Source organism: Peromyscus eremicus, chromosome 7 (assembly GCF_949786415.1).
Source record: "Peromyscus eremicus chromosome 7, PerEre_H2_v1, whole genome shotgun sequence".
Classification (NCBI taxonomy): Eukaryota; Metazoa; Chordata; class Mammalia; order Rodentia; family Cricetidae; genus Peromyscus; species Peromyscus eremicus.
This window is the reverse complement of record NC_081422.1, coordinates 76,926,374-76,945,626: the sequence shown is the minus strand read 5'-3', so window position 1 is coordinate 76,945,626 and position 19,253 is coordinate 76,926,374. Positions and strand designations below refer to the sequence as shown.

The following is a 19,253-nucleotide window of genomic DNA, read 5'->3' as shown; positions in this document are numbered from 1 at the left end:
ACTAGGAAAGTTGAGACAGGAAGTGATATGACTGGGCAGAGAAAGGAATATAAGACCGGAGGAGACAAGAATTCTCTCTTGCAGAGGCCCAGTCAGGCTGAGGAGTTGGTGAGATAAAAGGTGTGGTAGCTGTGCCTTGCTCTGCTTCTCTGATCTTTCAGCTTTCACCCTGGTATCTGGCCTCAGCTTTTATTATAAGACCATTTAGTAGTCGTGCAACAGGACCTCTGTGCCTGGATTTCCCCAGTTGGCCAGGTTGGTTGGCCACTGAGCTCTATGGTCCCTTGGGCTCTATTTCCCCAGCAGTTGGACTTTCATGTGTGTACCACATTGCTTGGCTTTTTGGTGTAACTTATTTATACATTTGTAAATAAGAGTAGGTGAGGAGCATCAAAGCTATGGCAGTTTTTATGGAGAGTAAGTGATACAAGTTATTGCAGCGGATATATTCCTAATCATCTTGGGTAGGGAAATTAAGAAGGAAGAGTCTTTGTATGTCCAGGGAACACACAGAGATCATCAGAGTCCAGACTCTTCTTTGATATAGAAGTTATTGTGGTCACATTCATAAGAGATGAAAGAAAAGCTAGAATTTTTCCAGTCTTTATTGTTGAATCTTCTCACTGATCAAGTGACTGAAAGGAAGAGAGTAACATTTATTGGTATGACCAAATTAAAAGGTCAAAATTAGTATTCTAAGAATATTTTTCCATGACTTAAATTTCTTAAAAGTGGTGATACAGAAACACCCTGTGTTTAGTGAGTTAAACAGTAAAAGATTTTGTTGTGATAAACTGCAAGTGAATTTGATCATTTAATGTGATTCATACAAAACTCTTAACATACATATTAGAATGTGTAATAAAGGAGGCAGACATGGAATTTCTACTCTTTGCTATCAATGACAGTATTAACTTGGGTCTTTTATTTGTACTTAAGTCTCTTTCTGTCTTCAATAAGAATCTTTTCCCAGGGGCCAATAAGATGGGCCAGCAGGTAACTGCTTGCCTGGCAAGTCTCTGTGGCAACCTCATTTCTGTCCTCAGAACCCATGTGAAAGTAGAAGAGAACTCTCTCCCAAAAGTTGCCCTCTGACTTCCACAGATGTGTGGTGACTCATGTGCCACTCACACATAGATGACATCGTCATCCAAGTGCACACACAATACATTTTTAAAATAAAAATATCTAGGTAATAGCTGCAGAAATTTATCAATTCTCTTATTTTAGTGGGAGTTTTTTTTTAAATTGTTGTTTATTATTATTGTATTATTATATAGAAGTATTCTAGTACCTTTACCAATTAGTTGGAGGGCTAAACAACATATTAAGTGTACTGTTTTTTCCCTTCAGGAGATTGTAAGAACAATGTTCTTATAGCAGGACCCATTCAAGTAAATGGTCATGGAGGACAGCCATCAAAACTTGTGAAGAGAGGGCCTGGGAGGAAGCCTAAGGCAGAAGCTAACACCAGCAGTGGTGAAGTTACACACAAGAAAAGAGGTAGAAAGCCCAAGAAACTTCAGTGTACAAAGCAAGAAAACTCTGAGCAAAATAACATGCCTCCAATCAGGGCTGAGGTGGTTCCTTCTTCAACATGCAACTTTCTTTCTGAAACGAATGTTGTTAAGGAGGATTTGTTACAGAAAAAGAGTCGTGGAGGCAGAAAACCCAAAAGGAAGATGAAAACACAAAACCTAGATTCAGAACTCATAGTTCCTACGAATGTTAAAGTGTTAAGGAGAAGTAACCGGAAAAAAACAGATGGTCCTATAGATGAGGAAGAAGAGTTTGAAGAACTCAAAGGCTCTGAACCTCATATGAGAACTAGAAACCAAGGTCGAAGGACAGCTTTCTATAATGAGGATGACTCAGAAGAAGAACAGAGGCAGCTGTTATTTGAAGACACCTCTTTGACTTTTGGGACTTCTAGTAGAGGACGGGTCCGAAAGTTGACTGAAAAAGCAAAGGCTAATTTAATTGGTTGGTAACTTGAAGCAAAATATTGTACTTCAGAGTCTATGAAGCAGGTACAGTTAAGGAGTAAGTAGAACTAAGGTTTCTGCTTCCTGGCTGCTATGATGGATTAGGGAATGTTACAATTTGACTTGGGAAAAAAGGAGGCAAACAAACAAATTTAGAAAATAATTTACGTCTTTGAATGAAAAAGAAAATCTATATACATATATATTTCAAATGTTTGCTATTTATTGCCCTTAGGTAGGTTATTCATTTCCACATTCATTTCATTCACTGTTTGAAATTGAGGACCTGTTATAAATTCCTGATTTATTTATGGAAGAGACAGCTCTGCTACACTCTTGAAGCATAGTATTCCTAGTGATAGAATGTTTCCTGGTAAATTGAATTATTTTTGACCAAGTAAGATACATTTTTACTGATACAGAAGTCATGCCCTTAGGAAGAAAGATGTTACACAGAGTAGCAGTACATTAAGAAACGTTTCCTCTAAAGCTAACTTTAAAGATCCCACCATTTGTTATCCTGAGAAGTGTTAGTTGTAGGGTGTTCAACTACAGAACATCTAGAGGAAGCTTTTCGTTTTACTCCATTTCTGCCAAACTTAAGGAGAAAATAAATGTATTGATGCAAAGGAAACATATCCACATTGGAAAACATTTGACTGTCTAATTTTTCAGACCTTGATTCTTGTATCAGTCACTCTATCTCTGTTTATTGTGCCAAAGACTGAGAATCAGTGCAGTGGAAAGCCTGTTTTTGACTGTCAGGACAACATACACTTTTCAATACTGGAAAAGCTATATATTCTAAAGAGCAAGTGATTACAGAATTATGCTGAGTTGTATCTTTTTTTTCTTTCTTTCTTTTTTTTTTGGTACTAATAGTAGGAAAATAATGCACTGGTGGGTCCTTTGACAGAGATATCTTAGAGACAATGTTTAAGTGGTTAAAGGATTCAAGGAAAATACAGGAAAAAAAGTATGGAATTTGATGTTTACTTGATCTGGATTAATGTCATTTTTAAATTTCAGACATTTCCAATAGGCTAAAATGACTTACAAAGAACCATGTCTGTGTGCGTGTGTATATTGATAAATGGGTGTGATTGAATATATATATACAAACGCATACTATTACCCAGGTATAAATTCTTTTTTCAGGATTTTTTTAGATAGTAGTAGAATAAAAACAATTTTAAAATGTCATACTTTATAGTTTAATTTTAAGGAAAAGATTGGTTATTTTCAACTATTAAAAGTTAAAAATAGGCCAAATCACTTTTTATGCAATCATGTTTTATACAGTGGTCTCATTGCACATTGTGTTTTTTCTGCACTTTTTACGGTATCCTTATCACGCTGGTATCTCAATATACACTCTAAAGAGAAACGCCCATTTAATGATTGTGCCTTGTATTCTATTATTTTTTGCATCATTAGTAAAATTAAGTTGTCTATTGTAAATGATAACTATATGACTTAGGAGAATGTATTACTATATGTACTGCTATGGAAAAGGAAAGCAGTTATTTATTTGTTTATGGTACATTAGTTATTTTATACCTTGAAAACCAACATAAATGCCATTTCTATTGTTTAAAATTACTTTTTTTCTTTTAAGTTTTAAGAATGTAGTATTTTCTGAGGACTGATATGGTACAAAAATGTAACCAAAATTTTCAGATACTACATTTTTAAAAAGAAAGGATGGGAAAAATATGTATCAGCATGAATGATCCTGATGTAGAGAATAAAGTCCTTAATTGAACCTTGGCAAAATATATAATTAGATTATATAATTATTTCCTTGTTTCCGATAAGGACAAATGTTAACTGTCATTTAACTGTCTTGAAGAATGAAAAGTGATGCATTTGGGCTTTTTAGATCATTTGTAACGAAATTTGTACAGAAACCCTCCAGTGAAACTAAGTGAACCATTTTCCAGATCCTGACTGGATTGCTGTGATTTTACAGTTAAAAACTAATTTCAAATTTTTTAGGTTTTTGTACATTTATTTTTTTCTAACAAATATATTGAACTATATAATTAAAGTTAAGTAGTTAACTCTTCATAATGCAGAAATGGATGACATGTTATATAGAAAAATGAGTCAATTTCACCGTTATTGAAAAATGATAGTGTGTATGTTGGAAATTTTAAGTCATTAAAGTAACTAGTTGCTTTTGAAGGGAATCTATTTGAAAAAATGTAATTTCCTGATGTTATCTGCATTGTATTAGAAAAATAGACTGAAATCCATTTTTAAAAAAAATGCAGTTGTAAGGAGTGCTCAGTAAAAGGAAGCGCACACAGTCTTAGTGTGGAGGACCTCTTGAATGGTGCACAGATAATTCCAACTTTTAAGCAGTGAAATAAGTATTTCCATCTTTCCTACAACAAGGAAATACATTATTTCTGTTTTAAAGACGCTGTGTATTTATGACCATGTTTGGACATTTTTTCAGACACTGGTTTCTTAGTAAAGCAGAATGACTTGGATCAGATTATTTGTAACTGAAACCCTTAAGATATATTAATACCAGATACAGATTTTATATTTTTATAATTTAGCTTCTGTAGATTGCAAAAGTTGAATTAAGAAATTTAAGTCATCATGTTTTGGGTTTTACCACTTGGAAAAGTCTCCTTTGAGATATTAACATCAATGTATGTACTGTTTATAGACCAGAAGGAATTGTTGGCACTTGTCTTAGTTAAGCAATAAGAAAAATATCAAGTTTATGGAAACTTTAGAAATTAAAATTGTTAGTGCATGGAACATAAAAGATCAATTTCCAGGCTGAGCTCAGTGGTACATACCTGTAATCTCAGCACTTGAGAGGTGGAGGCAACAACATCAGGAGTTCAGTTACCTTTAGCTACAAACCAACTTTAAGCCTAGGGCTACAACAGCAGCAACATCCCCCAAATCAGTTTATATACCTAATTTTGTTCTTTTATGTTATCCTGACTTCACAAAACTCGAGTTTAAAAGAATTTTAATGTTGTCACAGGGCAGTTTATTTAAAGACTCCTTTTAAATACAATCTATCAGCCTTTGGAAGCAGATATGTAGGTTCTTAAAATCTCCCCCTTCACAGCCTTCTCTAGAGCAATCTGTCTTCTGCATACAAGTATAAACTGAAGATTAAGGGCCTTATTGCCATTGTATTTACTGCGTTGTATCACTCCAACTCTAAAGACTGGTGGATTAGTACAGAACTGTCTTACTATAGTTAGAATAACTGTAGAACATTTGTTGGGTGATTAGGCCACGTCAGAGAGAAGAGATTGACTAGAATCAGTTTCCCTTGGAAATTAATTATGTAAGACCCTGAACAGCAAACATTCCCTTACCATAGAACTGTTAACAGAACTGTCCCTTAGCTGTAGCGTCGTAGATTAACCAGATACTTTCATAGGTGTATTGAAATAAAATTTTGGCCCTGTGAGATGTTAGCATTTGCATGATTAATTTCAGTCGGCAGTGTTCAATTTTGACATTCCGTTTTATACATCCATAGCTATCTATAAATTTGTCTCAAATGTTAAGTTGAAAGAAACTGGTTTTAAGCTTTCTCTCTAAAGAAAACAAAGTGATTTTTAATATTTTGTTCACCTGAAGTTCATTTTTGAGTAGGTTGAAAGGACCAACGTACTTGAGTGATTAAAGGGCTATTATCAATGTTTATCCTATATGCAGAGAGTGTAGTATTTTAAAAATGAGAACGGGGTTGGGGGCATTTCTTTTGTCTAGAATGAATTACTCCCTATTTATCTAGAAGATACTGCTAACAATAGTAGCTTGATTTGGTGATAAGTTGTCTTATGTTAAAATTGGAAAAAGTGCACCTTTTGTTTCCATCAAAAAAGAAAAAAAAAGTGCAGACTTTCCCTAGTTCCCCTGATTTCTGGATGACTTGAACTAAAATTTATGCATCTACTAAGAAACTATTTTGTTTTTAATTATACTTATCAAAGTGCTCCAAATGAAAAGTCATTTTGAACTATGTACAGTACCCCAGGAAGAGGTCAGATTGAGTCAGAAGACTGTAAGTACCACTGTGAGCGCTCTGGAGGTGACCCTGCACACATTACAGTGAGTAGACTATCTGAGCTATAAATATATTTTTTAGTTTCAATAGCTCTCTTTTGAAAAACTTTTAATGCAGATAAAAATATCAGGAAATTAACCTTATATGGCACAAACCAAATACATAGTAGTATATGGATGAGTTTCTACATTTAAAGAGCTAAGAAGATAGGTTCAGGATTGTATTATAGTACATGCACTTACAAAGCAGATAGATGCACACACATGCTGATTACTTTCAAGGATGTGGGTGTTGATTTATCACAACAATAAATTAAAAAATAAGATACAATGTTACATTTTTAGACCATATTGAAACTGCAAGAAGAGACAGGTCTTAAAAAGTTATTAAGAAAACTACTAAATCCCGCCATGGGATATTTAGACGTGTAGGACATAGCTCAAGTTTTGAAAAGCAACTGACCTAAAGGGTTAAAGTTGTAACTGACACATTTCAAATTAAAATTATGTTTATTTTGTACAGAAAGCAATGTTAAACACAAGCAAATCTGTTGTATGTAATAAGTGACAGAGTTTTTAAAAATTATTTAGCTTTATTGATGTTTTTGTTTTATTTCTTCTAGACCTGGAGTATCATGTCATAAACGGCAGTCTTGCACCGCGGTAGCAGGCCCTTTCTTTTTGTACATATTGATTGGACCTTTCTTTACTGTTATGTGGACACTTTCTATGTTAGTTTTGATGCATAATTCTTGGAATCCTTTTATACAAACTAGAATGTATGTGTAAGAATTCCTGTCCCTGCAATGTAGTAACTATAAACTTATTTTTAAATAAATAGAAAACTTGTTTTTCTAAGCCATTTTGTAGAGCCTCATGATTTCTTTGCTCTTTTGTTTGTTTTGGTTAGTTCTGGACACCATAAAGCAGTTGGTACATACTCAGTAGGCAACTTACCAAAGTGATTGTGATATAGAAGCCATTATGTAAATTCTAGTTCATTAGAGGTTCCATTGTTCTAGTTGTGAAATGTTAAAATCACTATCAAAGATTTCAGACAACTAATGTAATTCCAGAGTGACTAAAGGTTAAAAATAAAGACTCATTTGCCTTTCTATGTGTCTATTTAAAACAGTTTTATTGGCTTGTTGTATATAAGTTACTGCATTGGTGATAATTAAGTATTTTGGTATTTTTATGAGGGCTACATGTCAAGGGAACATTTTGCATAAACATTTACTTAAAGCTGAAGTTTTGTAAAGGTATTTGTACAGATCTGTAAGCATGCTGTTTTACAGCTTGGCATGGTGGTAACATGTTTTACTCCCAGAGGATCAGGATTTCAAAGCCAGTCTGGGTTACATGAGACCCTGTCTCAAAACAACAATAAAAAATTGCTATTTTTTAATCTTTTCCTACAGATCTTTTAGGTTGCCACACATATTTAAGAACTCTAAGAATCTCCAGTTTTAGGATAAATATTATATGGAATTATATGTAAGACTTTAAAGTTAAGTTTAAACATGGTAATTTGTGTTACTACTAATCATTCTCTCTAAGAAATTGCATTTAAATTATTTCATGTAAATAAATTTCTAAGTTGAAACAAGTAATGATTTTCAGGTATATTTTCTTTTTAAATGATACTGATGCACCTGATATATACTTAGAAAAACCACCAAAGAAAAATTAGTTCAAAACCATTACTTTAAACTGATTTCTTTTGTCATAACATCAGTTTTATGATCTAGGTTTTCCTGATACTTAAGGACAGTAAGATTAAAGGCCACAAAGCCCCTGACTAAGCTTAATTGTAAGACCTTGTAGTTCTGGTTTTAACACATTTACCATATGTTGGTTACTATTTAAGGAAAAGAGTTGTAGGAAAGATCCAATTCATTAATATCTTGGGCCAGTAAGACATGCTAAACATGGTGCAATGGAAGCCCTGGTCTTGAGATTAGAAAATTCCAGACAGTGAAGGAGTGAGTAACCTAGCCAGGCCATTTCGTGTCTGATCTTCATGGTAAAAGACTGGATTTCATCTTTAAAGTGTAATTCAATCCAAATAGCCTATCTTAGTCTCATCTAAAGCTTGACCTTCGTATCTGGGTCTTAAATTTACCATTTGATGTAGACCACCAAGCAGGCTGTTTTGTCATAGCCAAATTGCAGTGTGACATTTGCTGAATCTTTGAAGTTTTGATGTGCTGTTACAATATATTGTAATAACATTGCTGTAAATTGTTGTTTACTATTGATTAAAAAACAGTAAAGGATCTCGTTTTCCAAGCAGAAATCTCAAAGGTAGTTTTAATGTAAAACATCCTGAAGTTTTAATTTTTCTAAATTTAGGATCTAGCCTTGTGAGAAAGCAAAATTAATCACCTGGTAGAAGCTGCTTAATTCCTAGAGTGTAAGAGTATTTTAATTCATCTGCCTACCATCCCCAGCTTCCTATCATGAACGTACAGCCTGCATTCTTGGTACTAAGAAAGCCTTAATAAGTTCTGTTCTCAAAGACCTGTGTTTGACCTAACTAGTGGCTCAGTGGTTTACCTTGTTTTTTTCCTATTTGGAACTTGGGGCTGAATTGCTCCTCCAGGTGTGATGCATTCCAAAGCATTTAAAAGCAGATCCATTAGCCACAGCAGCCCTACCACAAAGTACTAGTTATGGGGGAAAAAAAGCTAAAAACCTGCATGAATGAATAAAGACTTTGGAAAATTTCTGTGTATTTTAGAGAGTTTAGAATGTCATGTGCATGACCAGGGCTGAATGTTCAGAGAAGACTCAAGTTTTCACCTGGTGTAGCTAGCTGGTTTCTACACAAGCAGGAAGTGATGGCTCAAGTGACCTGCATCAGCACTGAGGTGGGTAGTGATGCACCAGCACCAGTACCCACAGTGAAGAGTTGGGTTTGGGTAAGCTATTCAAGCTCCAAAGATTCGGAGAAATCTCAGTGAAAGCACTAGCTGGTCATTTGTTAATCGACTGGTGGAAAAAGAGAACTGTATGTGACAAAGGGTGCTGTCTTTACACAAAGTTTAGGAGACAAACCGCAAGGCGCAGCAAGTGCTCAGAGGGTGAGACTACTGGACTGAGCACACCAGCGTCTTCGTTTGTGAGGTTCCTATTTGGCTTTTATATTGAGCCTGGTAATTAATCCCTGTAGCAATCACTGTCACTTAATTCAAAACACTTGCAAAATTTAGAGGTATTTCTGTCATTACTATTGGAGAACCAAAGGTTAACTAAATTCCCATAGTAGTGAAAAGTAGCTTTTTTTTTTTTTTCAAACAAAATGGAGTAATGCTAATTCACACACACAAAAACAAATTTAATGGCTATTATTTAAGTAGGCACCTACAAAATTTATTGTTATATTATCTAAGTAATACAATCACTTGAGAAAGGAAATGGACTATTTATTGGAGATTTTGCAACTAATTCTCTATTTCTGTGCCATGTTCTATTTTTTTGGAATGTTGTAGTGAATGAATTGTTTACAAGTAATCATCAAGTAATGAACAGTAGAAATGGAATTATAGGCAAAAGAGCTCTGCTCAAGTCAGCATAGAAATGTCAGAGTTTGTGGGGCTAGATCTTTGCAGCCTGGGAAGCACTGTTCCTCAGAAGAAATGGCTGCTAGAGCAAGTTATTTAATATGTTGGATGTCATAATATCAAAACTCAAATAATGACTAATCTTCAAAATTAAAATTAATCTCCAGAAAAGATTTTCTTTGGGTTAGCCTCTGTAATTATTATTTTTAACATTTTTGTTTTGTTTTGTTTTGTTTTGTTTTTCGAGACAGGGTTTCTCTGTGTAGCTTTGAGCCTTTCCTAGAACTCACTTGGTAGTCCAGGCTGGCCTTGAACTCACAGAGATCCGCCTGGCTCTGCCTCCCAAGTGCTGGGATTAAAGGCGTGCGCCACCACCGCCCAGCATTTTTAACATTTTAATTAAAATATAGTTTTATCATTTCCTCTTTCCCTTTTCTCTCCAACCCTTCCTATGTCTCTTCCCTTCAACCCTTCCCACGTCTACCCCATCCCAAAAATTGATGGCCTCTTTTTGTTTATTATTGTTACATAAAAACATAGGTACACACATAAATATAACCTGCTAAGTTTATTTTTGTTTGTGTGTGTATCGTTTCAGGGCTGACCATTTTGTATTGGATAACCAATTAGGAGGCTGATCCCTGAGAGAGGCTAATTGTCATTCATTCTCACCCTCACCCCCACCCCCACCCCTGTGTCTGTGTCTGTCTCTGTCTGTCTTCCTCTCTCTGCCTCTCTACCTGAAGGAGTTTATTTTTGTCTAGGGGTACTGTGACTCCATGAGATTTTTCTCCCTTCTACATTACTGTGTCTATTAATATTGTCATTGTTCAGGTCTTCATTAGGCAGCCATTTTTAGGAGACACAGTCTCACAGCAGACATTCTGGTCCTTTGACTCTTACAGACTCCAGAGCTCACTCTCCCACATTGTTCCCTGAGCATTGGGTGCAGTTATATTGAAGATTTCTCCTTAGGAGCTGTACTCCCCATAATCTATTCCCTCTGTGTTAAGTCCAGTTGTGATTTTCTGTACTATTTTCACTTGCTGTAAAGAGAAGCTACTCTGAAGAAGGGTGAGAGCTGGACTTCCTTGTGGGCAGAAGCATAAGTTTCAGAATGTAGTTGAAATTGTGCTGGTGTAGTAAGTGCCAGCAGTGGCTTCTCTTCTAAGATCCCTGACTTCACTAGTCCTGAGTACTTGGGTTTCAGTCCCAGTCATGATTTCCCTTCTGTTGAATGGGCCTCAGTCCAGTTAGATAGCTGTTGGACTTCTGTTGTGGTGATAAAACAGTGACCAAAAGCAACTTGGAGGGGGAAAGAGTTCATTTGACTTAGATTATAGCCCATCATTGAGGAAAGTCAAGGTAGGAGATTGGAGGCAAGAAATGAGTGAAGCAGAGGTGGTGGAGGAATCCTGTGAATAGCTCGCTTGCCATAACTTGATTAACCCGCTTTCTTGGGCAATCCAGGCCACCTGCCCAGGCTGGGCTGGGCTGGACCTTCCCATATCAATCCAAACAAGAAAATGCATCTCCCCACAAAACAGTGCCCACAGTTCAATTAGAGGCAATCCCTCAATTGAGGTTTCCTCTTCCTGGGTGACTAATTTGTGTCAAGTTGATTTAAAAAAAAAAAAAAATAGCATACTCCTTCAGGAAAAAGTTTTAGTAAGAAGCATTCTTTCTAAAATATTTTTCATATTTTGTGTGGCATTCTACTTACCTCTAACACAAATACCAAAAAAGTTTCATGTTCTCTTAAGGGTCTAATTTTCAAGTTTATCATCATCTCAGGTTCTTCTTTTCCTCTAAATGGTAACTCAGCTGGTTGCTCACATTCTTCTTCTAGATCAGTGGTTCTCAACCTCCCTAATGCTGCCACCCTTTAATACAGTGCTGACCCACAACCATAAATTTTTTTTTTGTGCTACTTCATAACTGCAATTTTGCTACTGTTGTGAATCATTATGTAAATATTTTTGGAGATAGAGGTTTGCCAAAGGGGTCATGACCCACAGGTTGAAAACCACTTCTCTAGATGATACAAATGATTTTCTGGTGTTCTTTTACATACTGATCATGGACCTAGCTCTTCTACCCCTTCTCCAGTCCCATGCCCTCCCTTCATGGCCCTGGTATACTCAGCACATGAGGTGGATCACATAATGTTCTATGTTCTCAGAAGAGCCTTCCATCTTGTTTCTGTCATCTAACCCTGAAGAACTGCTGTTTCTGTGGCTTCCTTCCCGAGACTGACCTACTCGAGAAGAACAGTCTGGTTGTATCTCAGGCTTCTTTTTATATATCCCAATGTCAGGGTTTCCTGTGCTCCCTGTCACTACCATCTCGGATTTGATGCCCATAGTGATGGGTCTGCTGCTGTCACTTTGTAGAAAATATGCAAATGTGAAAACTATTAGCTATTTTAAACACATTCACTTGGTGGTTTCTTTATTTTGGTGTATTGTTCCTTACAAATTTGAATCAGAAGAAAAAAAACATTTTATTTTGTTAGGTCATTTAAGACAAAAAAGTCCAGAAAAATGTTATGGAAACAGATTGAATGATTGCATTCTTGGTATGAAATATTCTTGAACTATGATGTCTTATTCTAAGGACAACCGCAAATTTGTTGAGCATGCTTTCATGTCTGCTTATGTATTTTAATACTCTTGTTGCATAAGAGGTCTATTTCCTCTTGGTTTAAAGGAAATACATATGCTTGGATAAATTATATGACTGTCTTGAAATGACAGTTCTAACTTTGCCATATTAACATACATGCTATTTTTAAAGTTTTATCACTTATTCTCACTGTTTGGAGAAGGGTGCTAGGAGATGAGCCTAGAATCTCAAGCATGCTAAGCACACCAAGCCAGACACCCATGACTGCTGGAAAAGCTTTGGAGAATGTAGGTATGTACTGCTCATATAAAGCATTCACTACCACACACAGGAAGGGCAAGGCTAGAACATATGGTCTGCTTTCATATTTGCTTTTGGAGTCTTATTCAATTTACATGTTCAAAATGTATTTCGAGTTAATTTATAAAACACATTTTACTTATATATTTTGGGTGTAAATTAAGGTTAGGAAAGCCATTTTCTGATTTATCGGTAAGATTACCAGGCTTCTTGGGGCTAGAGAGACAGCTCAGTTCTTAAGAGCAGGTACCACTCTTGCAGAGGACCAGAGTTGGGTTCCCAGCACTCACATTAGATGGCTCAAAAGTGCTTGTGACTCTGGCTCTGGAGAGATCTGGTATCTCTGTCCTCTGAGGGCAACTACAAACCTGTGCACATACTCACACACAGACACATACACATAATTAAAAAACAAAACAAATCTTTAAAAGGATTCACCAAGATTCTAGTAGTCTATACATGTTATTTCTGCATAAACATTCCAGGTCAGGTAATGGGAAGTACAGATAAGTTTTTGTTTAGAAGGAGGAGACAGACAGTGTGTTGGTGCTGCTTAGGAGGCTGAGGAGAGAGGGTTGCTTGAAGCCAGGTGTTCTGGGCCAGTTTGGGCAACAGAGTGAGAAATAGCCTGTTAAATAAAAAGAGCAAGGCAGATGAACTTTCCTCAAATCCTAAGTATCAGTAGTAATGGAATATGTCAGAAGATTAATCCTTTTCTTTGCTTTGATAGCTTTATATATCTGGCTATCTAGATTTCTCATATATGATGTTTATATAATTTTCATGTAATAATGTAATCCATGGATTTAAACCCATCAGTAGCTCTTGAGAATAAAAGTAGTCTAAATAATTTCTATATAAGGAAGCTATTTGCCACAGGCAAGATGGTTTAATGGTATGTAAAATGTCTATACAAAGTCTCTTTAAAGCCTTGAAAAAAGAATCCACTTTGATATTTTTGTTTCCATTTGATTATGGAGTTTTCATTTTAGTTTGTTTTGTTTTTTTATGAGAAAACTGTGGGAAACAATTGGGGCAACTTGACGTCTATTCTAAATATTTGTTTCAGGTTTGGCTGGAAAGGAGGATACATTTTTGGCAGAGTATAAAAGTAGAACTGTATGATATGAATAATATAAATGACTTAGTTTCTATGATTTTAGTTAATACCATTATATGGTTTTAAAATTACAAAATCCATTTCCCCAAATCAGTCATGAAAACCCTTCTGTCATTTCAACTTCTCATTGGCAACAGTGAACAGATGTCTGGCCTTGGCCGTGGTATGGGAGACTCAGTTATGTCGTGTGCTGTGTGCAAACTTAGGGGCCGTTTGTCTTGACCACCCATGACTGGAGAAAGGGCATCCTTGGGAACAGCAACTTTGTACTGCTCATGAAGCAGGGTAGTCAAAGGGAAAGAGACTTCAGAGTTTGATTTTTATTGCCTTAAAGAAAAAAGGGTTTGCTAATATAATCAGGTTTTATTCATCTCAAGCATTTTAGCATCTGCCATTTCTAAATAAGTGATATTGCTTTCAAGTTTAACAACAACTGTATCAGAGCCCATCTTTCTGATGATTTAACGGTTTTTTTACCTTGTACACATTCTTTCTAGTTTTAACATCTACTGGGCTATGAGTGTTCAAATATAAGCAGGAAACTGAAACCTTAGCATTGAAAATACTGCCTACCTTCCATCTAGATTTCTAGAAGTGATATCATAAGACCTATAACAGTAACTATTGTCCTTCAAAAAATGTATTATTCCCAACTACCATCTGCTTCTTCCTTAGTGAGAAGTAATTCTGGGCCCTGTGGATGCTGCTGGCATTTCTACCTTCCTGTTGGCAGGGATTCTGTGGTTGCATGAAGGCAAACATTGCCCAATTTTCAGAGCTAGCTGCAAGTGTTGTCAGTCAGTTGTGTGGTTGCTGTAGCATTTACTGCATCATCTCCAAACACTATAAGAGTTGTATACTGTTAAGAGTCAATATAGGGAGCTGGAGAGAGGGCCCAACAGTTAAGAACACTGGCTGCTCTTCCATAGGACCCAGGTTCAGTTCCCATCACCCACATGGCAGCTCACAACTAACTCTAACTCCAGTTCCAAGGGATCCAACATCCTCACACAGACATGCATGCAGGCAAAACACCAATGCACATGAAATAAAATTAATCAAAAAAGAGTCAATATAGACCAGTGAAGTACCTAATCATTTATAGATAAAATAATCAAGTGTAGACTCAACTCTCTATTTCTTCTTAAATTAAATATTAAATAAGGAAATATTTAAATGACTACAATATTTAAGAAGGGGAATAACATCTTGGAAATTTTGTGAGTTCTCAAAATTTCTCCACAATGAAACCAATAATCATTCTTCAAATATATACTGACCTTGTGGTTTGCAAAGAAATTCTTGTTAAAAATTCCACCTGCATATTAAAATTGACAATTGCAAATTATAGGAATCTGTATCACTAAATCTATCACTTTAGAAATGGGTGCAGTATTGTAAGTCATATGAATCTGTATCACTAAATCTATCACTTTAGAAATGGGTGCAGTATTGTAAGTCATATGAATCTGTATCACTAAATCTATCACTTTAGAAATGGGTGCAGTAGTGTAAGTCATATGAATCTGTATCACTGAATCTATCACTTTAGAAATGGGCGCAGTAGTGTAAGTCATATGAATCTGTATCACTGAATCTATCACTTTAGAAATGGGTGCAGTAGTGTAAGTCATATGAATCTGTATCACTGAATCTATCACTTTAGAAATGGGTGCAGTAGTGTAAGTCATATGAATCTGTATCACTGAATACAGTGATGGAAACAATGGAGATGAAGAAACCTGTTTTGCAGGTATATTGAGGTAGGGTGGTATTTGATAGATTAAGTTTTTTTTTTAAATTTTATTCGGTTGACATTCAACTCTGAATTAATTATACTTCACTCCTTGCTCCATTTGGAATGCAGTACCTTGAACTTTACATGATTAATTTAGCATAAACTTAAAAAATGCTTTTGATGGTTTTTCCTTCCCTTGGGCTAGAGTTGATTTATTTGAATCACTGCACTAATTATTTTAAGATGGAATTGTAATACATATATATGATTTATTCAGTAGAAGGAAAAAGTATAACTGTATGTGCTACACATTCATTATTACTATCAAATACAAATACAATTTTCTAAATAAGCTTTGGAATTAAATTAATTCCAATGGAAACAAACTCAATTTAAGCATTGTTTATTAAAAGTTGTAAGTTAATGAAATTTATTAGGTGTTCTTTTGCAGTAGCTACACAAGGACTTCAAAAACATCTTTTTTTTTTTTTCTGGGCAGAAGTTGATGGTTTGCCTGCTGTGAGCACAAGTGTGTGTTATTTCCAGAGGCAACAGGAGGTACAGGGCAGAGACACACTTGTTGCTGATGCAATAGGCTTGTAACAGACAGTTCTAACACATCGTGAGAGTACTTTACACAATGGAGTGTATGCTTTCACACAACTATAGTTTTTTCCAGACCAGGGCCTCATGTGTGTGAGGCAAGCACCCTGCCACTCAGTTGTACTTGCTTAGATGTTCTTGTGAGAAAGATGAACTTTGGAGAAACAGCATGCTCATTAAAGATAACAGGCAAACACAGCACAAATGGACAGACATCTGGAATCAACGCCATGTCCTTCGCTTTTCTGAGTCTGTGTAAACCAGCATTCAGCGGCTCTGCTATTGATGGTCCCTGTTAAAAAAGCTGTCCAACATAAGGAATTGACAGTCATGTGGGAAGGACAGATAAAAGGTAATTAGATTACAAATTAATGTGATCAGGATAAAATGGATGTATATGAAATGCGGAACTATTTTCCTATTTTCTGTCCAAAATGTCAAAGAGGATAGGTGATAGAATCTTATTTCTAAAGGGCACTTCTATTTTGAAAGATAGACATCCCACACCCCCATCTGCTGCACTAGATGGGAAGCCACATGACAGGTGGAAGATTTCTTTAATTCTGGCATGATTAGTTTGTTTCAGGACCAGTCCACTTTAGCACATTCTCTTGCTTCCTTGGCTTTTTATCTCATATGCTATAAATGTTCCCCTTTGCTTCCCTACTTCCCATCAGTTATACTGAGTATATGAAACCCTAAAAAATTTAATACCCACTGTGGCCAAAGCACTCGGACTTGCTTACTCTTCCCTTGCCTTGGATTAGTTTGCATTCAGAACTGTTTATTTTGATGTGAAGTTGGTGATCATCTACAAATGGCACACTTATTTGGGAGCAATTGGTTGGTGTAAGTAGGTGCAAAACAAAACACTAAACCCATCCACTCTCCATGGAGAGAAAGAACCCCCACTGCCGGGCTGCCTTCGACAATGGAGGACAGCGTCCAACTTCAAAAGCTTATTGGGTTTTATATGGCAGGGGGAGGCTGTGCAGAAGCTGGAACAGCCAGGTGGTTAGCCTGGGAACTTTCCAGGTAGAGTAGGTGCTGACAGTTGCTCTTAGAGCATTCAGCCAGCCTTTAGGGGCTTCTGAGAAATGCTTGAGATTTCTGTTCCCTAATCCCTTTCAGGAGGAAGACGGGTCCTTGTCATCAGCACTACCACTTTGGGGCCTCATTTGGGGACCTAACATTCTAGCCCTTTATTGACAATAAGGAGTGACAGTAGATAGGTAGGTAGGTAGTAGATGGTAAGCTGCTTCCTGCTGAGTAGGGATGTTGGAAAAGGTGGGGCTTGGAATGCTGGTCCAAAGCAGGGGCTCAAGCTGGAAGGCAATGGATAAGAAACTTGAGGGAATTCTGACAGAGGCATCTGTTTCACTGAACATCAAGGTAGTTCATTAATTCCTTCCTGAAAAATTCTGAAGAGATGGGGCAATCATTACTATGTGGAAGATCGAAATCTGAGGGCAGAGGAGAGACACGAGATACAGACCGCCATACTGAGAGTCCTTAATTTGAGTTAGCTCCCAGGGTCTGGATCTGCATGCCAGCTCATGGATGTCTTTAATCCCATCTTTCTAACTAGCTAGATTGATTTACATAGTAACAACATTCTTTTCTTTGTTGAGGAAGAGACATGTGCCTCCTTTCTTGTCAGCAAGTCAAAGGCTGTTTAGTTTTGTAGGACCACTGAGATTAGGGAGGTGGGCTGGTCCTGGGGCAATAGTAGAGTGGAGGTTGATTCCTTAATAGTATCTGGCGACTGGGTGGAAATCTCCTGAGACAGATATAGATTGTGGACAGAAGAGTGGAAACAAATGTCTCTCTGGTAAAAGGTTTTGAGAGTATTTCTTAGTGATGGAGAGATGGCTCCGCAGTCAAGAGTGCTCTTTCGAGGGACTAGAGTTCAGTTCCCAGCACCCGCCCTGGGCATTGTCTGCAACTCGAGTTCCAGGGAGGTCAATGCTCTCATCTGACTTTTGAAGGCACCCAGCACACATGCATCCATACACATAAATAAAAATAAGTAAGTCTAAAGAAGAGAATATTTCTTCTTCTTGATAGATGTCTATTACCTGTCCCTGAGAATAATGTCGGGTGTGGATTAGTCACTAACGTTTAACATACCTTATTTTGAACTAACTTAGGCTACATTAAATTATGAGTAGAAAAGTATCTAGGTTGATTTTAATTAAACTGTATTTGTTTTCCTAGCACAAATAACCATTCACTTTCCATCAAAATTTTGTTGTAGGAAATGTATTAATTCTGTTTTGACCTTATAATTCATGCTTTATGTTTCCGGATCCTCAGTATCACATTCTTGACAAAAAAAAACCCCAAAACAAACAAACAAACAAAAAAACTGACCGTAATGGTATTTCTTTGACCTACATTACAGAGAAGGACACAGTAATTTTTATGAAGATACCAGGGACTGCATCTTGAATTACACATTATTTCCCAGCTTTTATTTATTTATATTCAGCTTAAACTAACTGTCCTATCAGAATTGTCATAAAATAAGCTAAATTACAACTATAACAGACTTGTACTTGTGACTAAGTGGACTCCTGATTTTTAATAGTGATTACTATAAATAAACCTTGTTTAATAGACTTTTCTATTTTATATATATAAAATAGTGGGTCTGTTTCAAATATACCTAGAAAAACAGTCTTTTGCCTTTTAAATACCAATTGTAATACTCTGCTTTGTAAACAATCTTTTGCCTTTTTAATACCAATTGTAATACTCTGCTTTTTGTACCTTTTTTAAAGGGAGCTCGTAAGAAAACATTGTCAGGAAAGATTTGTTCTAGTTTTAGAGTGAGGTCCCTTACGTCATTCATCACGAGACCAGTACATGCTTTGTCAGTGCTTAGCAATTTCCCTCCAGATCGAAACATTCTATTCTGTAGGTAATTTTTTTTTTTTTTTTTCGAGACAGGGTTTCTCTGTGTAGCTTTGCGCCTTTCCTGGAACTCACTTGGTAGCCCAGGCTGGCCTCGAACTCACAGAGATCCACCTGGCTCTGCCTCCCAAGTGCTGGGATTAAAGGCGTGCGCCACCACCGCCCGGCTTTTTTTTTTTTTTTTTTTTTTTTTTTTTAAAGACAGGGTCTCTCTGCAGTTCTGACTGTCCTGGAACTCACTATGTGTGGACCAGGCTGGCCTTGAACTCAAAGAGATCAGGCTGCCTCTGCCTCCCAGCTGCTGAGACTAAAGGTGTGCACCACCATACAAAGTTTAAAATTGGGAT

The 19,253-nt window shown here is 36.5% G+C and overlaps 1 protein-coding gene across 4 annotated transcripts in view; it reads left to right on the top strand.

The window, feature by feature from the left end:
- The window catches only part of Phip (pleckstrin homology domain interacting protein), a 124,669-nt gene extending 117,516 nt beyond the window's left edge, over positions 1 to 7,153 (top strand). For 2 of the 4 annotated variants that reach the window (XM_059268295.1, XM_059268293.1), the window contains exon 40: positions 1,354 to 7,153. In XM_059268295.1, coding sequence (XP_059124278.1) covers positions 1,354 to 1,991 — 638 coding nt within the window. In that variant the 3' untranslated portion in view covers positions 1,992 to 7,153. The remainder of the gene's footprint in view (positions 1 to 1,353) is intronic. The other 2 variants (XR_009380297.1, XM_059268294.1) reach the window with 2 other exon arrangements.
- Positions 7,154 to 19,253: the final 12,100 nt, after the last annotated feature.